The 22,781-nt window shown below is 60.7% G+C and overlaps 2 protein-coding genes across 3 annotated transcripts; one reads left to right on the top strand and one right to left on the bottom strand.

The window, feature by feature from the left end:
• Positions 1-813: 813 nt before the first annotated feature.
• On the top strand, positions 814-3,187 carry B3GNT8 (UDP-GlcNAc:betaGal beta-1,3-N-acetylglucosaminyltransferase 8). The gene is made up of 2 exons (XM_045891591.3): positions 814-1,328; positions 1,732-3,187. Exon 2 carries the CDS (start codon positions 1,764-1,766, stop codon positions 2,955-2,957), a length of 1,194 nt encoding a protein of 397 aa, XP_045747547.1. The 5' UTR covers positions 814-1,328; positions 1,732-1,763; the 3' UTR covers positions 2,958-3,187.
• A 390-nt stretch (positions 3,188-3,577) lies between these two features.
• On the bottom strand, positions 3,578-22,628 carry BCKDHA (branched chain keto acid dehydrogenase E1 subunit alpha). 2 transcript variants are annotated; one of them, XR_006793574.3, is made up of 10 exons: positions 22,471-22,628; positions 14,042-14,224; positions 13,848-13,934; positions 10,089-10,197; positions 6,991-7,152; positions 5,312-5,518; positions 5,030-5,171; positions 4,684-4,855; positions 4,431-4,535; positions 3,966-4,101 (listed from the first exon to the last, which is right to left on the bottom strand). XR_006793574.3 is itself a non-coding variant. In XM_045891590.3 (9 exons), exons 1-9 carry the CDS (start codon positions 22,576-22,578, stop codon positions 3,931-3,933), a joined length of 1,341 nt encoding a protein of 446 aa, XP_045747546.1. In that variant the 5' UTR covers positions 22,579-22,628; the 3' UTR covers positions 3,578-3,930. The 2 variants fall into 2 exon arrangements, 1 of the variants encoding a protein (XP_045747546.1); XM_045891590.3 differs by lacking the exon at positions 4,431-4,535 and having other exon boundaries at positions 3,578-4,101.
• Positions 22,629-22,781: the final 153 nt, after the last annotated feature.

Here is a 22,781-nt window from a genome sequence, read left to right as displayed (position 1 = left end):
GGACAGATAACCAGCAGCTGCTGACAGACAAGGTGCCAAGGATGAGAGGATCCAGACAGTCCTCCCAACCCAGGATGGAGCGAAGGGGGTCAGACCAGGCTCTGTGGGGCCCTTGGTCAGGGATAAGGAGGCCCCGCCTGCCCACCTCCCCAGACGGCTGATGCAGCCCCAACAGCAGGGGCCCCGGAGGGCGGGGACGCAAACACAGGCAGACACCCTCTCCTGTCCCGGGGGGCCGGATGTGAGTGTTCCCGGAGTCACCGCGCAGCTGGGGGCGGGGCTGGGGGCGGGGCTGGGGGGTACGGGGTAGGGATGGATCCGCGCCCCCGCAATGCAAACACCCGGCACCAAAGGGGGCGGAGGAGGTGCGGGGCTCAGCTCAGCTCGAGGGCCCCCGGTGCCCCCACCCCACCCTCCACTGGCCTCTAGCTTGGCACCCCCCTCCCCCTCCCCCTCCCCTTCCATCGAGTCCCCTCCTGCTCCTCCCTGGCTCCGGAGGTCCGCAGACGCCCTTCTCAGTCCCACCCCGAGGGTCGCCCACCTGCCTCTAACGTCTCTCTTCCCTCCCGCACGGGGGCCTCGGGCTACCCGGGATCTCTCACTCCCCATCTCCACATCCCCCCCTCCCTCTTCTCTCCACCTCCCCCTCCGTCCCTCCTCTCCCTTCCCCCGCCTGCCCCAGAGGTCTCCCCCACCCCTCCTTCCCCACCCACGCAGTCCGTCTCTCCTCCCCACCAGCCCTTTCCCCACCCCCACCCTGACTCCGGCGGCCACAACACACCCCATCCCGGGCACGGCCGACCCATCCCCTCAGCACAGTCGCTGCCGCCGCCGACTCCAAGACCAGGCGCCAGCGCCCCCCCCTCCCCGCCCAGCTCTACCACTTTGGGACTCTGCCTGTCCCTGGGCCATCTCGCCATTGCCCAGCCCGAGCTCGGCCCTGGCCCCTCAGCGCAACGCCCCCCCAGACTCTCCCAGGCCCCTGGCTCTCCCCGCCGGCCCTCGCCGGGTCCCCCGTCTGTGTCTTTGGCCACCCTGCACCTTTCCGCTGTCTCACCAGAAAACCAGCCCCAACACGCCAGAGCCCCATCCCTCAGGTCGGCCTCCTGCCCTCCCCTCCCGTCCCCTCCTCCCTCAGCCCCGCCCCAGCCCCTCCCGGCCCCTGGGGCCCTGGCGGCCTCCCTCCCCGCCCCTCCCCGCCCCTCCGGACTGGCTGGGCAGGGCTCCGAGTACAGCTCCGCCGCTCGGCAGGGGCAGAAGGGAGGGAGCGGGAGCGGGGGCCCGACCAGAGGCCCCGGACGCGGCGCAGGCGGGAGCTGGACCCAGAGGTAAAGAGGAGCGAGCAGGTCCCTGGCCCCCCTTCCCTGGGGTGGGGACTGTTGGGACGAGGGAGGCTGGGTTTCTAGAAGGTGAAAGGGCTGACCCTGTGATTCTGACTCCCGGTAAGGGAATGAAGGGGGGCTGGAATGGCCAAGTCCCCAGTCCCTGGGGTGGGGCTGCGGAATAGGTCGGTGGAATGGGCCGGGCTGGGCTGGGGTGGGCTGGGCAGGGTGTCGAAAGAATTCGAACAGGGTTTCGGGCTCCAGGAATAGGGAAGAGCTGGGTCCTTGGCGGGGCGGGGCCGGGGGGGGGTGGATTAGGGGCTGGGGCCGAGAGAAGGGGTTACAGGGGCCGGTGGGGACTGCTGGCGCCCATCCCTGCACCCCAGAGGCCTCTGTGGCTCCTTTGCAGCTCCCGCGGCCACCCCTTCCCTGGCCTGGGTCATGCGCTGCCCCAAGTGCCTTCTCTGCCTGTCAGCGCTGCTCACGCTCCTGGGCCTCAAGGTGTACATCGAGTGGACATCCGAGTCTTGGCTAAGCAAAGCCTACCAGGGACCCCGGGACACCCCACCCGGACCCACACCCACCAGCCCCGAGCCCACCCTGCCAGCTAACCTCTCCACCCGTCTGGGCCACACCGGCCCACTGCCCTCGGCTTACTGGAACCAGCAGCAGTGGCGGCTGGGGTCCCTGCCCAGTGGGGACAGCGCGGAGGCAGGGGGCTGCCGGGCTTGGGGGGCCGCTGCTGCCGCCGAAATCCCGGACTTCAAGTCCTACCCTAAGGGCCTCCGCCGCTTCCTGCTGTCGGCAGCCTGCCGGACCTTCCCACCGTGGCGGCCCGGGAGCAGCGGCGGCCAAGTGGCCAGCTGCTCGGACACCGACGTCCCCTACCTGCTGCTGGCCGTCAAGTCGGAACCGGGGCACTTCGAGGAACGGCAGGCCGTGAGGGAGACGTGGGGCAGTCCGGCTCCCGGAGTCCAGCTGCTCTTCCTGCTGGGGTCGCCCGAGGGTGAGGGGGGGCCCGACCTGAGCTCCCTGGTGGCCTGGGAGAGCCGCCGCTACAGTGACCTGCTGCTCTGGGACTTCCTCGACGTCCCCTTCAATCGGACGCTCAAAGACTTGCTGCTGCTGGCCTGGCTGGGCCGCCACTGCCCGGGCGTGAGCTTCGTCCTGCAAGCTCGGGACGATGCCTTTGTGCACACACCTGCCCTTCTGGACCACCTGCGGGGCCTGCCACCCAGCTGGGCCCGAGGCCTCTACCTGGGGGAGGTCTTTACCCAGGCCAAACCCCTCCGGAAGCCCAGAGGACCCTTCTACGTGCCCCTGTCCTTCTTTAAAGGTCACTACCCGGCCTACGCAAGCGGGGGTGGCTATGTCATCGCCGGGCGCCTGGCCCCCTGGCTGCTGCAGGCCGCGGCCCGCGTGGCCCCCTTCCCCTTCGACGATGTCTACATGGGCCTATGCTTCCGTGCCCTGGGCCTGGCACCCAGGGATCACAAAGGCTTCCGCACGGCCTGGCCGGCAGACCGGACGGCCAACCCCTGCGCGTTCCGGGACCTGTTGCTGGTGCGGCCCCTCAGCCCCCAGAAGAGCATTCGGCTCTGGAAGCAGCTGCAGGACCCCCAGTTCCGGTGCTGAGCCTGGGGGGAGCTGGGGAGAGGAGGGGGAGGGCGGCCCTGGCCTGCACCCGGGTGCCCGTCCCTGGCTCGGCCTCTCCTCCTGGGCCTCAGCGTGAGGGAGGAATCCTAGCATCGTGACAGCCTGAGCCCCTCTGGGGCCCTCCCAGGCGAGGGGGCTGGGCAGCAGGAGGCAACAGACTGTTTTTGTCTACTTCTTGTTTTTGAAAAATATGCCCACCCCCACTCTGAGACCTGGCGTCGTCTTTGTGCCTGTGGGGCCCTGGAGGGCTGACCCAGTGACACAGCTGCACCCTGACCTTCACACTGGATGCCTTCCCCCGCCCCCCCCATTACTGGGCAGGACCAGCTCTGGTGGCCTCCTGTTCACTTTGCTGAATGGCAGCATTGTCCCACCTAAGGGAGAACAGGAGACCATCTGGGGAGGACCCCCCCCCCCCCGACCCTGTCTGCAGAAACGGACCCTCCAGCTTGCTAAAGTTTCCGGGGGAAGTTACATGTCTCAATGGCCCCGGCTTTCTTTATCTAGAGGGGAGAACCAAGAGGTGGTCCCAAACCAGTCACGCTGGGCTCTCCTCCCACCTCCCAAACGCCAGGAAACAGACCAGCGGCAGGGGGGGGTACAGAGCCAAATAGAGTTTATTGGCCACCTGCTAACCACCTCTCACTTTGAGGGAGTGGCTTTCCACAGGCTGACCCGCCACGCCCACCCCAGAGGGGCTTCTAGTCCTGGAGGCGCCCTGACCCAGCCCCTGGGAGAAGGCACTGTAACAGGCAAGGAGGGGGCCGACTGAGGCCCCCCAGGGTAACAGCCTGGAGGAGTGGGGATGGGGGGGCTAGAGCCCTGGCCCCAGTATTTTGGAGGGAGCTGACTGGGGAAGGAGGGTGGCATCCTGCCGCTCCCTGGGCAACCCCCCCCACAGTGGGGCTGCCCCTCGGGGTGGTTGAGGTGGGGGTCGGGGGATGAGCAGGCCTCACTTCTCAAAGTGGTCCAGGGGGTAGTGCTCCCCGTAGGTCTGGAGGTGCCGGGCCAGGGCCTCCTGCTGCTTGCGGAGCTGGGCGGGCATCTCCTGGTACACGTCTGAGAAGAGCAGGCTGGGGCTGGGCTTTGGCTTCCGCTCCGCCTGCTCAAAGGCCTCCATCACCTGGGGGAGGTGGGACAGTAGACACGCAACCAGCCCCCCCGCCGCCACCTGTGGGACCCCAGCAGGGGGCTCCCATCTGGACAACAGGCGAGGATTGGCAGGGTGAGAACCACCTTTTCAGCACCCCCCCACCCAAGCCCGGCCTCTCCTCCCCCGCACTGTCCGGTCCGACGCTAAATGCAGAACCGGGCAGCAGGCCCTTTAGAGGTGAGGAAACCGAGGCCCGGAGGGAGGGTGGCCCGTCCCACTGGGCACACCGCCCGGCTCCCGGCCGAGGACAGTGGGACACTCACACTGCACACGAATTAGGTCGCCTACCCCTTGCCCACCTTCTGACGAGGACGCCGTGTCCGTCCTCAGGCAGGAGGGCGTGGAGGGCAGGCGGCGTGCCAAGGACGCAGCTAGGACCCGGCAGAGGCGCCCGCCCAGGCAGCCTGGCACCGAGGACCGCACTTAGAGACCCTGCCGGGCTGTGCCCAGGTCTCCCAGTTCCGTGCCCCCCAACCCTTCCAGGCTTCTCCACCTCATGCCGCCCCAGACCATGCCCCCAGGGCACGATTCCCAACGGAGGAAGGCCCCCACCTTCTTGCGGGACTGCTTCCTCCAGGCCTTCTCCTGCTCGTCGTCCCACCAGCCCCGGCTCTGCAGGTAGTGGCGCAGCCGGGAGATGGGGTGGTCCTGCTTGTCCCAGTAATTGACCTCGTCCACCGAGCGGTAGGCTGAGCTGTCATCACTAGTGCTGTGGTGGCCGATCCTGTGGAGGGGGCCCAGGGTCAGGAGGGAGGGGGCGGACCAGGGGAGAAGGGGTGGCGATGGGGCGCAACCCACAAGGGGATCCAATAGGGGGATGTGGTCCTGCTCCGGGGCCAGTGGCCCGTGCAGGGGAGATGCGGTCAAGGCCGCGGGGGAGGATGGGGGAGGCAGGCACCTGTAGGTCATGGCCTCGATGAGGAAGGGCTGGTTCTCCGCCACAGCGCGCCGCCGGGCCTCCTTGGTGGCGTTGTACACAGCAAACACGTCGTTGCCATCCACGCGGATGGACATGATGCCATAGCCGGGGCCTCGGGCAGCTGTGGGGACAGAGAGGCAGGGCGGCCCCGGCACTCAGATGGGGACAGTGCGGGGGGCAGCAAAGCAGCGTTCTTGCGGCCTCCCTTGTTGCAGACCCGCGACAGGGAAAGGACTGGGGAGTGGCCCGTGGGGCCCCTACCGATGCCGTCCCCGCGGTACTGCTCTGAGGTGGGCGTGGAGATGGCATAGCCGTTGTTCCGGCAGAAGAAGATGATGGGGCACTCGAGGGTGGCGGCGAAGTTGAAGCCGGCGTGTGCGTCCCCCTCGCTGGCCGCCCCCTCCCCGAAGTAGCAGATGACCACCCTGTTGGCGTTGGCCCGCTTGGCTGCGTAGGCCGCCCCCACCGCTGCAGGGGGAGAGGGGGGTGAGCAGGAGCAGAGCCGCACACTCTCCCCACCCGGCTCTGCCCTCCCGCTGCACCCCACAAACTGCCTCAGCCCCCCCTCCCCCCCCACTGATGGCCGCTCCCCACACCTCTTCCACCTTCAAAACTCCGCTAGAACCTGACCCTGTGCCCCACCCCTTCCCGCCAGTCGGCTTGCCCAGTCACCTCCCGCCTGAGCTCCCAGCGGCCTCCTCACAGGCCCCCTGCTCCTCCCGCCCCCACCCGTTACCCTGGGACAGCCAGAGGCCAGTTAAAATGGTTAAAATGTGAACCAGGCTGACATTCCGGCCCAGCGCCTCTCCCCCCTGCGGCTCCCACTGCCCTCAGACTCCCCTGCATCTGCAGCCTTCCCGCACCTCTCTGCGCCCCCTCCTGGCCTCCCTACCCAGTTCCACACCTGCCTCAGGGCCCCTCCTGCCCCCTCAAGCGGTCAAGCAGGCACTTGCCTCAAGACCCCACATGGTGCCCTCCCTGGCTCCTGGTCTGTAAGAAATGTCACCTGTGATGCAACCCCCCACCTTCTTCCATCACATCTCGGCTGTTTCTCCCTGCAGGACTGCTCATCCCTGATCCCCTCCCTGGGCTCCTCCTGCATGCTTCCTGTCTGTCTCCTCCACATGGAGGAGAGCTGAGGTGTTTGTCTCCTGCTCACTGCGCCCCGCATGGCGCCCACAGAGACTCCATACATTCGCCCGCTGAACAGCTGAATGGTCACTCAAATGGAAGGTAAGGGCCAGGGCCCAGCCTTCTGGAAATCCTACCTCCCCGCAGGTAACATGCCGCCTCCCCTCACAAAGCTGCCCTGCCCGCCTCCCACGTCAGAGGCGCAAACAGCTCCTCATTCCAGGCACTGAGCTAACACGTACGAATGGGCCTCGCAACCAGCACGCCACTCAGCCCCACGGACACAGCAACGTGTGTACCTCGGCCGCCGGGGCAGAGAGAGCCGAAGCCCAGCGCGGCCCTCAACCGGACTGCAGGGTCCAGAGAGCAGGTTCCAGGGTCTCCCCGAGGGGCCTGGCCCCGAGAGGGTCTGCTCTGACTGCTCGAGGGAGCGTGGGCTTCCAGAGTAAGCTTCAGGGGAGCCGGACTCCGAGGAGTGAAGCGGAGCAGGGTCAGGGGCAAGAACCCAGCTCTGCCCAGAGACCCTTGCGAGGAAGTTGGTACCCGCTCAGTCAGGCACAGTTGCCGGGTCGGTGAGCGGACCAACAGGATGGGCAGTTTGGGAAACGAGAGCTTCCCACGCCAGCTCCAGCCTGCCAAACCACAGCCCTCCTGTGGAGACTGCTGGACCAGAGGGGTCTGTAAATGTAAAGTCTGGAGCCCGGACCAGCGCTCTGAGCCCGGCACCCACGGGGAGGCCCCCGGAAGGGCTGGGCCAGCGCAGGGGAGGATGCTGGTCTGCGAGCCCCCAACCCGGGACGAGTTCTCACCCTGCGGGATCTGCGTGGCCAGCGGAGAGGAGATGGTGACAAAGTGGCGCTCCTTGCAGCCGTAGTGCACAGGCATCTGGCGGCCCTTGCCCAGGTCACTCGAATTGCCGTAGCACTGGGCCATGAACAGCTCCAGGGGGTAGTCCCGGTACATGAGCACACCTGGGGGTGGGGGGGGACGGCTGCGTGAGCCTGCGGCTGGGGTGCGGGGGCAGACTGAGCCCTGGGGGTCCCGGGGCGACGCCCCTGCAGCCCAGGCTGCATCTCCCTGTGGGTCCCAGATGAGAACTGGACTCAAGCAGGGGAGGCCGATTCACAGGCTCACGGGGGGGGTGGGGGGGCAGGCAGGGGGTGCACACTAGAGAGCTTGGACCTGTCCCGAAAGGGAGGCCACCCACCTTCCCTGGTTCCAACCACCCAACTGCTGCTTGGAGACACCAGATGGCCCAGCTCTTCAAAAGAAGGCAAAACCTGGCTTGCTTTTTTTTTTTTTTTTTTTAACAAGAAACTACCTGATGTCGATGTTTCCACTCACGCAATTACTTCAAAAATCATTGTATGAACTAAATAAAACTACTGCCCGCTAGCTCACAACTTCTGAACTAGAGAGACGATATTTGAACCTGCTTGTGGGTGTAAAATCCTGTCTTCAAACAGAACCGCTCTGGTGAAGGGGGCCTTGCCTGCTGAGTCAGAGGACAGGAGGGGGTTGAGGTGGTCCTGGGATGGGGACAGACCCGCTCTGGGCCGCCCCCTGAAAAGGAGGACAATCGAAACGCCCACACCTGAGGGGCCGCACTGGGGGTTCAAGGACGCCCATGGAAGCACCCAGAACCTGAGCAATGCAGAGGGGCAACTGGCTGGTGCAGGCATTTCCAAATCTCTGCTTTATTAGAGAACTTTCTTCACGTGATGACGTAACGGGGGTCACACTGCACAGAAGACACAGTTTGCACGGGCTGTGCACACGTTCCCCGAATGAATGCAATGTGAATATAACGTTTGGTGCCAGGCGCCTTTATTCTGAGCACTTTCCAGAGATTAACTTGATTAATCCTCACAATAACCCCCAAGGGAGGGGGATTATTCTCCCCATTGGCAGATGAGAAAACTGAGGTAGGAGAGCTCCCAGAGCCGGCTCAAGGTCACACTGTGAGGTGGCGGGCTGGGCTGTGGGGGCCACGCAAAGCTCACCCTTCACGGCTGAGGCTGCAGCAGGGCGGTGGGGCTGGGGGAGAGTGTTCCCCAGCTAACGGGGTGCCACCACTGAGACCCCCGCACATGGTGAGCGCTACCTGGACAATCGGCCCCGAGCACGCACCTGAAATGGGAGTTGGGGTGAGGGGCACGGGGCGTGACGTCAGCCTTCGCCTTTCATAGAACTAGACGTGGGATTTCCTGTCGGGCGACACAGACTCACACACGGAGTGGCCACGCCGTACGTAACACAGAGCACAGAGGAGGTGCTGCGCTCGAAGCGGGAAAGGGGGGGTTCCTCACGGTGCAGTCTGTGGTCTAGCACGTGAGAATGGCAGGCAGGGCCAGGAGTCCTGGGCCCAGGCCCCAGGTGGCTCTGACTCGCCCCAGGAAACTGCAGGCCCTGTGGGAACTACCGCTCTACATGGAAATGTGCTGCCTCTGAGCTCCCTTTGACAAGCGCCCCTTCCTGCTGGTGCCCCGGTCGGCACTCCACGGACATCCTTGGTTTATACCAAACGGCCCCACGTGGGCAGCACCACAGAGGGCTGATGCCGGGACCCCCTGCTCCACCCCTCAGGAGGCATGTAGCCTGGGCCCTGGCACGGAACCTTCTGGGCTGCCTGCCGCCTGGCTCAGACAGGAAACATGGCTGCTGGGAGGCTCCTTCCTCCGGTGGGGTCGCGGCAGGTGAAAGGAGGTAGCGCCCCCTCTGCTTCCAGCACTCAGAACAGCACCTTGGCCTTGAAGAGCTTGGCGGAGGGCGGCTATTTTTCTGAGCGCCCCCGTTCTCCGCACAGGAGGGGCCTGAGGTGAGCGGCTGCCTTGGCAAGGCCAGGCGCAGGTCTCCGCGGCGCCTTCCCCGCGGAGCGCACACCCCTCCTGTCTGCCCTGATGCGGGCTGCCTTTTGCAGGGGCCTCGGCGCGGAGGGCTCCCTCCAGCAGGGCGGCCAGGACCAGACGCCCCCCAACACCCTCCCCACCCGGGTTGGAGAGCCCGGTGGCTGCCCATGGCTCCAAGCCCCCCGCTCGTCCTGCCTGGAGTCCTCACCCGAGAGGCCCCTTCCGCAGAAACAGCAAAGCTGGCTGGGGCCGGGCGCACAGCCCAGTGTCTGGGGACACCCAATACACAGGGCGTCTGTCCCCCTAGAGTGCGGGGCATGGGGAGTCGGGTGCAGTGGGCACCCGCCTGCCCGGCCAGCCTGCCCCCTGCTGAAGAGAGAGCCCCCCACCCCGCACATCACCTCCGACTCGCACATCACCTCCGACTCGGAGCACTTACCCGCTGCCGGGCCCTGTGCTGAGGGCTTTGCGTCCCCTGCCCCGTGACCCCCCTCCACAGCCTTTGGCCCCGTCACTCCTGCCTGCTTCACGCCCATCTCCGACCCTCCGGTCCTGTCACTCCCTCACTCAGAAGGGGCCGCCCCGGCTGCCACTGCCAGGCCCTGTTTGCTCTGCTCCCTCAGGGGCACGGCGCCCGGAGAGGCCAGGACAGGGGTCCCCGTGCGGGCCCACGGGGGGCCAGGCCCGCCCTGACCGCATGCTGCCACAGCACTCCCAGGGCAGGGGGCACGGCGCCATCATCAGCTCCGTGGCCGAGGCCAGAAAACTGAGGCTCACAGAAGAGAAGCACCTTGCCCCAAATGTGACAGCCGGCAGAGCACAGAGCGACCCCGAGCACAGGCTCTGCCCTACCACCCCGCCTGCAGGGACTCCAGACGGAGGAAGCCCGCCGCCACACACCCCTGGCCCCGGCTTGGCTCTTCCTTGCTCGGAAAGCTCTTCCCAGCAGAGCACGCCGGGTAGCTAACACGGGCCTCGCCTTCCCGTCCAGGGGGACTGGGCCTGACCTGCCCCCACGGGGACCGCAGACACAGGCCGCACCAGCAGGGCAGACATACCTGCCTCCCGGTACTGGCCGAACACCAGGTCCGTGTTGTCCAGCGCTGCTGCGCTCCCCACGTGCGTCCCCTCCTCGCCGTAGTTGGTCATGTAGAAGGAGATCCGGCCCTGGGGGTGCGGGAGGGCCCGGGGGCCCGGGATCCGTTATGCTGGGCAATGACACGGAACCATCCGGATAACTGGCCTGCTTCTGGAGACTTCATTCATCACCATACACACGTCCCGGGCCAGGCCAGGCCGGGCTTCCCGCCTCCACGGAGGAACTGCCAGGTCGGTGAGAGCCAAGCGCAGGGGCTGTGTGATGGGAGGCCGACGTGCGTGCCCGGCCCACCCGAGGGGCGGCAGGGAGAAATGCCTGGGCCGGGCACAGCTGAGGCTAGATGCAGGTTTCCAGGCAGAGGGAATAGTCAAGACCATGAGGCCAGAATGTGGGAGGGGTGGGGACAGACAAGGCAGGAGAGGCAGGACCCAGTGAGGCAGTGAATGAATGACACACCGGGACTTTACCTTGAGAACTGCACCCATGGCTCTCCTCAGAGCAACATTTTAGAAACAGCTCTCTGGTTGTCTTGTGGGAAATGGATGGTGGAGACAGGACTGGGTGCAGCCCACCAGGCAAGAGTGGGTGGTGGCTGGGCCTGGTCGTGGCAGGAGACAGGCAGAGGAGCAGAGGGGAGAGCACCAAGGGAGCGGCAGACCCTTGCTGGCGGGCCACACCGGCACCCCGGCCGACTCCCTTCTCCTGAGCCGCCCCCCGCCCCCAATTCTAGAGCCTGGAAAAGCCAAACATTCTCCCAATCTCCCTTATAGCCAGAGGTGGCCGCAGATACAGTTCTAGCCAGAGACTTAAGTGGAAGTCTGCTTTTGCTTTCCTGACAAAAGAGAGGAGTGTAACAGGCGCCAGCCCTTCTTCTGCCTGGCACACCGCTGGGAGGCTGGACCGGTGGCAGCCATCTTGCGAAAATGAGGCAACACGTGTGGGATGAAAGCCAACTCGCCCACGATGGTGAAGCAGGAAGGTAGGAAGTCTGGGCTCCTGGCGTGGTGCTGAGCAGCAGAATGGATTTCTAACTAAACCCGTAGGGACAAAGTAAATAAGATGGGAGAAAGTGATACGAGGGGGAGAACAGAAAACAGGGAGGAGATGCAGGTCTCCAGCTTGGGCAGTGGGCGGACAGTAGCACCCTCCGCTGAGAAACGGCCTAAGGGAGGAAGACGCTGAGGTCAAGTCTGGACAGGCTGAATTTGGTGTGGGACACCCAAGGCAAGAAGCCAAGTAGATCTGGGGCTAAGAGGTGAAGTCTGGCTGGAGATTTGGGGCACCCCTGGCACAGGGCCAGAACTAAGCTCCCCAGCACCATGTGTAAAGTGAGAGAGCTCGGGTCAGTATCTGACGGACGCCCCCTGCCCAGTCCTCATGTGTTCTGCAGTCCAGGCTTTCTGTCGTGGTGGGAGAACTAGATGAATAAAGCTTTCTTCTAAGTGGGGAGCCAATTAAAAGTTAATTGACCTCCCACAGCCACGTGGGCGGATGCTGGGTGCTCAAGGCCTGGGAGGGCTGTCGAGGGTGGTGCGGGGAGGAGCCTGAGTGCCTTCCCACCCAGGAAACAGGACCTGGCAGGAGGCAGAGGTCACTGGTTGCCTACCCTGTATCCTACCCCTCTTCCTGCTTGCTAACTGAGATCCCATTCCATAGGCAGCAACTGCCCAGATGGAAAGACCACATTTCGGCCTCCCTTGCAGCTGGGAGCGACCTATGCAATGTCAGATGCTACTGGGTGGGACTGCCTGCAAAGGTCTAGAAAGGTGGGTATGAGGAGATAGCTGGGACATACCATGTCTGACCTGCCACCTTCCTTCCGCTTCCTGCCTGGAATGAGGTGTGATGGAGGGAGCTCCAGCAGCCATTTGGCTCATGAAGGGCCCTGAAGGCGAGAAGCCAAAGCTGGGTATCCAGTGACATTGTGGTGCCACCATACCAGCCCCAAACCCCGTTTTCAGATTTCTTTTATGCAAGATAAAAACCCTCCTAATCTGTTTAAGCTACTGCATTTGTTTCTGTTAGGATTTGGGGTGGGGGGTGCTTTGGGGGAGGTCTGTTACTTACAGCTAAACAGAAGCCTAGCTAACATAAGCTGAGCCTTGACACACGAGCTGATCTTACTGAGGCCTCCTCTGTGGCAGCCACAGAAGGGAGTTTCTGTGCTGGGCCTCAACAGAATTCCTACCCCTAACCTTGCTTTCCTCACTTTTTAGCATACTGAAGAAACTGAGGCAAAGCCAGGAAAAATCGCTGCCCAAAGTCACAGCTGTGATTGGACCCATAGCCACTTGATTCCAAAGCCCCCATATGCACAGCCAACGCAGGCAGGAAGGAGCCCAGGCATGTTGAGAGGGTGGGAGGGGTGGCCTGGCCTGGTGGTAAGGCTGCGGAGAGCCGAGGCCACAGGGAAACAGGAGACAGAGGAAGAGGAAGGGCCTGGCCTGCCCCTGTGGGCTGCGGGAGCCAAGGAAGTTTCTGGGCAAGTTTCAGAGTGGAGGCACTACCCTAACTTGGAAAACCCACACATAGTGCCCTGTGGGTGGGAGTCTGCTCAGTACTGTCCCGTAGGCCAGGGGGCCTCATGCTTTAGTCCACAGGGGGATGGCCTGGGGGCTCTATTCTTAAGCCCATCCCTACTCCTGACCCAGCAGGTGCAGTGGGCACCCAAGGGCCCACTGCCCAACATTCTTCTCCCCTTTCCCACAGGAACCCTGGGCCTTGGGAGGGACGGATTCCACGGCTCCCTTGGATCCTGGGGATGGGCACATGGTCCTCGTGGCCAGGGGCTAGCTCAAGGCGGGGCCTGTGACCAAAGCCCAGACGGCGAGCATTAGCCCCAGCCTTCTGCTGGAACGTCAGGGAGCAGACATTCTCTTTCCACTGCTAAGCAGAAAGGACAGTCGTCGTGAGGCTGGCAGGGTTACGATAAACACCAGCATCACTCTTCCTAAGGCCATGACACATGCCACCGAAGTCCTTAAGGCAACCCCACGAATGGAGTACAGACAAGAAAACGGAAGACCTGACAGATGAAGCGACTGCCCCAGGACGTAGCTACAAAGTGGGAGAATGAAGACTTTGGTTGTAAAGTCCTGCTCCAGAGCCCGTACCCTGATCCCTTCTCTGCCATCTGTCCACGAGCCTAGACCTGCCAGAGACCACTGCTGTCTGGGAATGAAGGACGCTGAGACAGGAAAAAGACACTCGGACAGAGAAACAGGTCTGATAACACTAAGCCCCTGGGATCCAGCCATGCCTGAAACTGGACCCTCCGGATGTGATGTTATTTGAGTCCAAAAATTGCTCCTTGTGGACGCTGCTAGGACCGGGTCTCTGCCCGCTGACATGAACACGGCTGAGGCTCAAAGCCCATCTGACACAGGTGCCCCAGGAAGCCCAGAGGGGCACCCCGTTTCTCAGGACCGTGAGCTCCCAAGGGGAAGGCCCGTCAGATCTTCCTGCCCGTCCGCCCCTGGCACAGCCATGCCCCCAACCAGGAGCACAGGAGGATCTGATCCATCCTCCTGCTCTTGGGCAGCACCCTTCCCACACTCTTCCTCCATAGCACCGAGAGAACCCCAAGAGTCCTCGGACTCTGAGGACCCCGAGACAAAGGATCTCCATCCCACCCTCTCCTCCTTAGGAGTCATCTTCTGGCTTGAACATAGGCAGGGCGACCTCAGGGAACCCCCCTTCCCAGCCCCAGGCCACGCACCTGTCGCTGGGACTCATAGAGGATGCGGTCCATGGTGTTGAGCAAAGTCATGCTCTTGTAAAACTTGAGCACCTTCTCCTGGGGCAGCTGCGGACAGAGGCACAGACAGACATGGGGCAGTTGGGACCAGAGAGGAGACGGACAAGGGGCCCGGGCGTGAGAGACACAGTGGGGGTAAGGTGGGGGCCTCTCACGTGGGGATCCTCGCTGGGGTTGATGATCTGGCCCTGGCGATCCATGACACGGTAGACGGGGATCCCAGAGATGACATTGGGCTGGATGAATTCTAGCTTGTCTACAAACTCCGCCGAGGCCCCTGGGAACTGGGGCTTGTCATCCAGGGACGGGAAGTGCTGCTGCGCCTGTCTCTGGGGGAGCTGGGGAGAGAGCAGGGTGGGGGTGGGGGTTCTCATGTCCAGAGCAGCAGAGGGTTCCCTGGCTCGACCTCACAGCGCCAGGCAGGATGGCCTGGTAGTTAAGCCCCCGGGGCCCCAGAGGGCCCTGACACACCGGTTATGGATCCCAGCTCCACCGCTTTCTTGATGTGTGACCTTAGGCAAGTCACCAGACTCCTTTGTGTCTCCATTCCTCATCTGTAAAATTGGGGGGAAGATACTATCTATCCCCCAGGGCAGCTGTAAAGAGTACACAACTCAGCAGAGGGGCAGTCGGCTCAGGAACCGGTAGCTGTTCTATCAGGGCCTGGCCACTTCACCCTGGCATTCAAGGCCTCTCCAGTCTGGCCAGACACCCCCTCTCTCCACTGGAGAGCCCACCTGCCCCCCGTGCCCTCGAGTCCAGCCAGATGGGCTCTCCAGTGGCCCCACACAACCAGGGCAGCCACCCAGAATCAAGGGAGTCTGTGAGCTCTTAGGTGTCAGCCTGCCTGGGTTCAAATCCCTTGCGAGGTGACCAGAGGAAAGTGACTTCCCCTCCGCCAGACTCTCCTTCATCATCTGTAAAAGGGAGACCACCTCATGGAAGTGTCGTGAGGCTTAAATGGGATCCTGCACATAGAACTGGTTAGCAGAGTACTTGGAAGTCATACAGCAAACACTCAGGAAAGGTCAACTGTCACTTCTGCCACCACATGGCTACGCCCATCTCTTTACTAGAATGTCTGCTCCCCCACCCCCACCCCCAGGGAAACTTCCCCGCTTCGATGGCCTCTGCGCTCCAGTCCTAACCCCCACCCCTCCAGGCCCAGACTGACTCCTTCAACAAATATTTGAGCACCTGCTTTGTTCTGAGCCCTGTGCTGGGTTCTGGGGACCTAAGAGAAGCAAGACATCTGTCACTGGGGCCCAGCGGGGAAGCCGGCTGCTGAGCAAGTATGGCTGAGGCTGGGGCTGATCTGTCTTTGCCCAAGAGAAGCCTTGAGCACGGGAGAGTGGGAAGGAGCCAGGCTTCTCTGAGGAAGCATCCTGAGAGCTGAGAGCTGAGAGCCGGAGGGCAGCCGGGTGTCAGGGAAGGAGCCCCGGGGTCAAAGAACACGCCAAAGGCAGAAAGCGAGGGACGGGATGTCACTCGCGGAGCCTGGAAGAAGTTGAGTGGCTGGAGAGCCCTGTGGGGGGCATGGCACCTCCTCAGCTGGCAGGGAAAGCCCGGGAAAAGACCACTGGGCAGGCTCCGGGTGCCACAGGATGCACGCCAACCCCATTTCTCAGCCTTGACCTGGTCTCAGCACTGCCCTGCTCCCCTCTATCCAGCACTTGCCGGCCACCGGCGGAGCTCTGTACCCACAGTCTCACTGGGTCCTCAGAGCGTGTCTGAGGCACAGACCACCTACTATGGCCCTGAGGAGGGAGGAAGCGGAGATACTGGGGGGGGGGGGGGGGAGTCACCTGCACCACAGCTAAAAATAGGTCAGTCAGGATGGGGCTTCCAACGCAGACCGGGCTGACATGCAGACCCCAAAGCCCTGCACCTCACCCCAACTGCCATGACTGACCCAGCCCCCCCAGCTACAGCTCCCTTCCCGTGGCTGCCGGTGATGGCGGCTTCGCTTCCAGAGGAGCTCAAGCACAGCCAGTGGGCTCAGGTGTGCGCCCCACTCCCCCCATCAAATTGCCCAGCAGAGCGGCCGAGCATCCGGGGGGGAAGCCGAGCACCAGGGCATTTATCTGCGCTTGTGGCTGTGAGGAAATAAAGGAAATGACACTCCCCACGGCAGGGCAGGTCCAGGCCTGACCACGGCTTCCCCTGCTTGCGAGGGAAGCCGCTAACTCCGGCCGCCTGCGCCCCCCGCCAAGAGCACCCACACCGGCCAGACCTTTCCATCCCCCCCGGAGGATCAGCGGTCTGTGTCTGCCTCCAGCACAGATCACAAGCTCGGGGAAGGCAGTGTTGGTTCACACAGCAGGCACTCGGCAGCCCATCACTGAAGGGACGGAGGGATGAGCACTTGGGTTCACTGGCCTTGGAGGCCGATGATGTGGGTGCCAGGATCTGAGCTCCCCGCATGGCTCTTTGCAAAATGCCCTGTCCCCGTGAATTTCCTCATCTGTAGGAAGGCCGCAGAGGGCTGTCGCAGAAAGTTCCTGCCATGAGGCACACAAAGGGCTCAGCACAGGGATGGGAACACTGTTTATAAGCTCAAAACTTGGCAGAAAGGGAAACCACCCCAAAATCTCAGACGGGTAGGAAACAGGAAGCAGAAAATGGCTGGCCCTTTGGAAAGAGGAGAGGGAAGAGCTGGGGAGAAGGTCTAGCAGCAGGGAACCCCAGACGGTAACAGCAAACCGTGGACAGGCCGGCTGGGGGTTTGGGGCCGGCAGGGGGCAGAGGACAAGGTCACAGGGCTGAGAACAGACTGGGCTGTCAGGACAGGACTGCCTGCCTCTGGACCATGGACAGCTGCCATCAGGGCACCCTGGCACACCCCACACTGGCCTCCAGCCTTGCGGGGCAGGGGGGGCTTCCTTCCTAGGCCCGTGGAGATGCTGGGGTCTGGACCCCAGAGCTACTGTGTGGACTGCGTGAGCGGCTGGGCGGAGGAAATGTCGGGGGGGGGGGGGGCGGGGTAGAATAGCCCAAGGAAGGATGTGACTCCACCCTCTTTTTCTTCAGAATATGGTGGGGGGTGGGGATGGGTTTGTCGTGGTGGCCAGTAACTTACAATGGCAGAGGCTATAGAGATCTACACAAAGCCTTGCTCTGACCACACAGGAAACAGAGAGGCCTGCTCTGGAGGGTCTGGTCCACCCAGCAGGCACTGGGGTGCCTGCCCCCCTGTGGAGCCACTCCCTCTGGCCCCGAGGTTAAGGTTAAGACTCCCCACAGAGTAGACTCCAGCCTCCAGGCTGTATAAAGAGAGCTCCCTGAGCCTGTTTCCTCCCCCAGAAGCAGTGGCAGGACTACCTATCTCCCAGGGCATCACAGGGACGAGTTCAGAGCGCTCAGCCCAGGGCCCAGCACACAGAACAATCCGCAAACACGAGCAGCTCATGTATTTGATGATCATTACTGCCCAGCAGGAAGCTACTGAATGGAGCCATGCCGGGCCCTGAAGTGCCTGGAGAGGAGAGGGAGGGCCGGGTGACGAACACCGAACATGCAGGGTACAGACTGGGGCAGGACTACCAGATGGTTACCCAGGATGAGAGACTCCGGGCTAAACAGTTCTGTCCCGGCTCTGTCCCGGCTCTGTCCCTTTCCGGCAGCGCCACCACGTCACCCTGAACTGGTGTCCCCTTGTGGAAAGGATGAGGATTGCCACTCCACAGGCCTGGGGTGAGGAGGGTACAAAGCACCTGCTATGGCTCAAGGGGGAACTTTTGTGGCCAGGGTCAGAGGGAACGCGAGGAAAAGCTCTCTGGAGGAGGGGGAGTTACGCCGAGGCCTGCTGGACCAGCAGGGGTGAGGCAGGCAGAGGCTAGGGGGAAGAAAGCGCCAGTCCCCGGGAACTACCAAGGCCAAGGCAAGAAGAGAGAGCCTGGGGCCCAGCGAGGCCACGGCATGTTAGTAAGGAGCGCAAACTCGGTGCCACACAAAGCACCTCCTCTCTGCCTCTGTGCTCTCTGAACCCCATGAGGCAGGCACTGCTGTCTCGCTTTGGTAAAACAGAGCTGGCCCTGAGGCTCGGGTGGGGGGCCGGGAGTGACTTGTCCTGGGGCAGGGAGATCATGAGTGATGTCAGCACACGAAGCCAGGCAGCCTGACTACAGCTGCCCCAAAAAAGGTGGGGTCCAGCCGTGGACGGTTTTGGGGATGGTGCCAGTGGGCTGAGTCCTCTGCATCTAAGACAGCGAGGGCCACGGAAGCCAGGGGCTCTGGCAAGCACGATGCGGCCCGGGGCAGTACTAGTGGGCAGTCCCGAGGGAGGACACCCTTCCCCTGACTGCACGTTTACTGGCCCCGGAGAAAAACTGCAACCCACACTTCTTGAGACCTTACTCAGTACTTGGGATACGTGGTAAGTGCCTCCTAAAGACCATTTCCTTTCATCTTCACGTCTCTCTGAGGGAAGTGTTACTGCTGTCCCCATTTTACAGATGGTCACGGGGCAGGGGGGTCAGGAATGGTTGTCCGAGGAAGTGGCCTGTCACCTGACACCTAAAGGACCATATTCCTACAAAGGCCACCAGATGTAAGGAACTCACCCAAGGGAGGGGTAAAAGGGCCGGTGGGGCTGAAGCGCAGGGAGGGAAGGGCACGGTGGGGGCTGAGGCCAGCCCCTCTATCCCAGCTTCTCACCAGCCCCGAAGGCCCCAGGCAGAAGCTGCTGATACACGCCAAGACCGGACCGAGCACGATGTTGCAAGACTTGAACCGAAGCCCTAGCGCTTCTCCTAGCAGCCTGGTACTATGGCGAGAAACTGGGCTTTAGAGTCCAGAACTCCAAGTTCAGACCTCACCTCCCTGGGCCTCGGTTTCCCCACTTGTGATAGGAGAAAACTGCCGGTACCTATTAGTGTGGCTATATTAGACAGAATAATGGAGTGAACTGGTAGCATAACTCATAAGTGCTTCCTAACGTGAAAAACGAGGCCTCGTACCTTAAGACACTAGCCAAGAGGGAGACGGACCCATACGGTGAGGAGACAAGCAATGACCATCTCCATTCGTCCCTCAACACACATTGGGCACCGCCACTTGGAGATAGTGCACGGGGCGCTGGGGCACTGCGGTCCCCAACAGGCTGCCCCCGACAGCTGGGTCAGGAAAACATCACTGATGATCCACACACGCAGCTCTGTCCCAGAGGAGAGACTCCACTCACCCCACCTGCTAGGCTCAGAGAAGTGAAGTGACTTGGCTGGGGTCCCTCTTGCTTCTTGGGGTGGTGGCTGAGAAACCAGCTCAGGACTCCCTGACAATTAAGTTTCCTTTCTCCTCTTCTCCCTGAGCACTAAAACATCTGCTCTCACCTGGGCGGGGAGGGACGGAGAATCAGACGAAGGCCTCCTGAGCAACAGGGCTTTCAGTCAAGAACATGGTGAAAGGAGAGGCAAGCAGGCAGAGATGAAGTCAGGCAGCCCCAGCCTTTTCCCCAACCCCGCCTGCTCCAACAACCCATCCGTCAGCTACAACACAGCCTCTCAACCTTCCCCCAAAGCACTATCTCTAGGCTCGGCCTTGATGGGCTGAAACTGCACCATCCAATATGGCAGCCACCAGCCACTCGTGGCTATTTAAACTTATTGAAATTAAATAAAATGAAAACTTCAGTTCCTGGGCCCTACTAACCACACTGAGAGCTCAGTAGCCATGTGTAGTCAAGTGGCTACCGTACTGGGCTGCACAGATCTAGAAGACCATCATCATCACAAAATGTTCCACAGATCCTGGTCTACAATCTTCTTTGACTAGGGGCGCCTGGGTGGCTCAGTCAATCAAGCGTCTGCCTTCAGCTCAGGTCATGATCCCGGGGTCCTGGGATCCAGCCCTGCGTCAGCCTCCCTGCTCAATGGGCTCAGCAGGGAATCTGCTTCTCCCTCTCCCTCCCCCCACCCGCTCATGCACGAGCACACGCTCTCAAAAAAATAAATAAAATCTTTAAAAACATTGTTTAAAATCTTTTTTAACTAAATCCCACCACTCCTTCCCTTAACTCAAAAAAATCTCCTTTTTAATCTTAGAAAAAACAAGTGGGAGAGGGGTGCCGCGTTGGCTCAGTTGGTAGAGCATGCGACTCTTGATTTCTGGGTTATGAGTTCAAGCCCCACACTGGGTGTATAAATTACTTCAAAAATATAAAATCTTTAAAAAAAAAATTGGAGTAATAAAAGTGGGAAGAGAAAGCAAGGACTATAAAAAATATATAAACTTAGGGATGCTTGGGTGGCTCAGTTGGTTAAGCGTCTGCCTTCAGCTCAGGTCATGATCCCAGGGTCCTGGGATCGAGCCCCGTATCGGGCTCCCTTTTCGGCGGGAGGCCCCTCTCCCACTCCCCCTGCTTGTGTTCCCTCTCTCGCTGTGTCTCTCTCTGTCAAATAAATCAATAAAATCTTAAAAAAAAAAAAAATCCTAAAAAAAAAAAAAAACATATATATATATATATATATATATATATATATATATAAACTTAAAAATACACAAAAGGTAAATACCCTGAAAAACCCCCTCCAAAAAAATCCCCCCATCCCATCACCCACCAAAAAAAATTAAGGAGGGGAGTCAAGAGAGAAAAGCAGCAGGGAGACTGAGCCTGGAAGGAAACAGATTTAATCAGCCATAAATGACCTCTCCCTACTTTCTGCCCCAGGCCTGCCCACCTCCCGCCCCACAGGCCCAGCCAATGGACTCTTGGGACTGGAATCAGCCACGCAGGATCTGATTGCTCCAAAAAAAGCTACAAACAACAGCCCAAAGGCAGGAAGCTGCCCCACCCCCAGCCTGCTCCAGCAACCATTTCCACAATTACCTGCTTTAAGGTGACTCCTTTTCCTATCTATGTCCCCTCCCCCTCACACCTGGCCCACCCTCTTCATTCTCCTCCCCTGCTTCTCTCCCTATCTAGAGTGTCTTCCCACCAATTCTACCTTCCTTTCCTAATGGATTAGGGATCAGAGGGTCAGACCCAACCTCACAAGACCTGGACAGTTTTCCCTCCAAGGGCCCTCACCAATCCAGGTCCTGCCAAGGTCACCTCCTTTCTTCTGATCTCCAAGGTCAGTTTCTGTCCCTTCCCTCCACCCTCACTTTCCTATTGCCCTTATTAAATACCAGGTCCAGTTCTCAGCACTTTGCATTTTTTATTTTTACTACAATCCTACAAGGTGGGCAGTTAGCATTTTAGAAAGAGGGAAATGCACCCCTCTGTAGAGGTCCAGAGGAGCAGTCCTTTGCCCAAGGCCACACAGCTGAAAAGCAGCAGTTTAGGAATATGAATTCACCTTCCAAAACACTACTCTCTGATCTGTAAAATTTCAGTTCATGACTCTTCCGCAGCCCAATGCCTCTCTCCCTGTAATCGGAACTTCCAGCTAGACTTCTGCTGTGTGAACTTAAACTGTTAGCAGCATCAACGCAAGGGGATTCTGACCCTTTTGATCCCTTTGGTAAGAATTAAGCATTTCTCGGGGGCCCCTAGGTGGCTCAGTGGGTTAAGCATCTGCCTCAGGTTAAGCGTCTGCCTTCGGCTCAGGTCATGATCCCGGAGTCCTGGGATGAGCCCAACATCCGGCTCCCCGCTCAGCAGAGTCCACTTCTCCTTCTGCCCCTCACTCACCCTGCTCATGCTCTCTCTCTCGCTCTCACATAAATAAATAAAATCTTTTTTTATTTTTAAGATTTTATTTATTTATTTTTGCGAGAAAGAGGGAGTGCGAGAGAGAGCATGAGCTGAGGGAGAGGCAGATAGAGAGGGAGAGGCAGACTCCCCGCCGAGCAGGGAGCCCAACGCCGGCAGGATCCTGGGATCCTGGGATCGTGACCTGAGCCGAAGGCAGACGCTCGACTGACTGAGCCACCCCGGCACCCCAAATAAATAAAATCTTAAAAAAAAAAAAAAAAGAAGAAGAAGAATTAGGCATTTCTCAAGTGTTACTCAGAAACGTGGGCAAGGTGGTGCCCTGTCTGGACCTCTCTCCCTCCTCTTTTCCCCAACAAAATTTTACTGATTATCTCCTCTGTTGAGTGACCAAAACATTAGACAAGGTCCCTGTTCTGGCATTCGATCAGGGACACAGGATCAAACGACTTTGTTACGCAATTCATTTAAAATCAGAACAGTAGTAAAGGAACAAAGAAATGCAGGGCACTTTGAAAGCCCGCGTCGGAGAACCCGATCTCTTTTTTCTCCTTTTTGAAGGGGGAGGGGGGGCCTTTACCAAGAAGAAAGTCTCTCCTTCGTGCAGTTTCACTCTCCAATGCCTGCGAGGAAATGTCTCGCCTTCCCCCCGTGTCCCTCCACGCGGCCTCCCGTAGGGCTGAGTGGCAACTAAAGAGGAATCCCCTCCCTCTCTCCAAGTTGTCTCCCTCCCTCCGGGTCCACAAAGGAGCTGCCTCACTTCTCATTTCCTGAGGAAATGAAGTTCTTCCCGACTGTCTTCTCCGATTAGTTCTCCCAGCCCCAGTCCCTTCTGTGACAGCCCTTCCTTCACTCCCTGCACAGACCCCACATCGGAAGACGGGGTTGACATCCTTACTCTCCCTCGGGGAAAACTCCCCAGGTACTCACAGATCTGGCCAGCCCCCGAGCCCCAGGCCGCCGCAGGAGCAGGAGGCCAGCCTGGCCCAAGCCTCGACTTGAGCCCCAGACCCTCGCTGCTGCAGCCGCCACCGCCATCTTGGCTAACAACCCCTCAGCCCTCCGCCCCTCTCCTCGGCTAGACTGCGGGCTGCCCCTTTATGAACCTGATTGAAATGTTAGCACCGCCCTGCCAAGAAACCGCGAGTTACCAATCCTGCAGTCTCTAGGGCACGGGTATGGGTGGACCAAACAATCTAGCTTGCCAAAAATTACTCTGATCGCCTCATCTTAGTTGTTTC

The sequence above is a fragment of the Mirounga angustirostris genome, unplaced genomic scaffold, assembly GCF_029215605.1.
Source record: "Mirounga angustirostris isolate CCGP_5_RB_7025 unplaced genomic scaffold, mMirAng1.0.hap1 SCAF_16, whole genome shotgun sequence".
In the NCBI taxonomy this organism is placed as follows: Eukaryota; Metazoa; Chordata; class Mammalia; order Carnivora; family Phocidae; genus Mirounga; species Mirounga angustirostris.
Note: the sequence above shows the minus strand (reverse complement) of the source record. Positions and strands in the feature narration are given on the sequence as shown.

What these genes read in the sequence shown, in the direction of transcription:
- B3GNT8 (XM_045891591.3), top strand. Translation starts at nt 1,764, where the DNA reads ATGCGCTGCCCCAAGTGCCTTCTCTGCCTGTCAGCGCTGCTCACGCTC.
- BCKDHA (XM_045891590.3), bottom strand. Translation starts at nt 22,578, where the DNA reads ATGGCGGTGGCGGCTGCAGCAGCGAGGGTCTGGGGCTCAAGTCGAGGC. An exon ending in CTCGGGGGCTGGCCAGATCT is followed by an intron (nt 14,225 to 22,470) that starts GTGAGTACCTGG and finishes CTCTCTCCCCAG; the next exon opens with CTCCCCCAGAGACAGGCGCA. An exon ending in ATCGAGGCCATGACCTACAG is followed by an intron (nt 4,856 to 5,029) that starts GTGCCTGCCTCC and finishes CCCCCTCCACAG; the next exon opens with GATCGGCCACCACAGCACTA.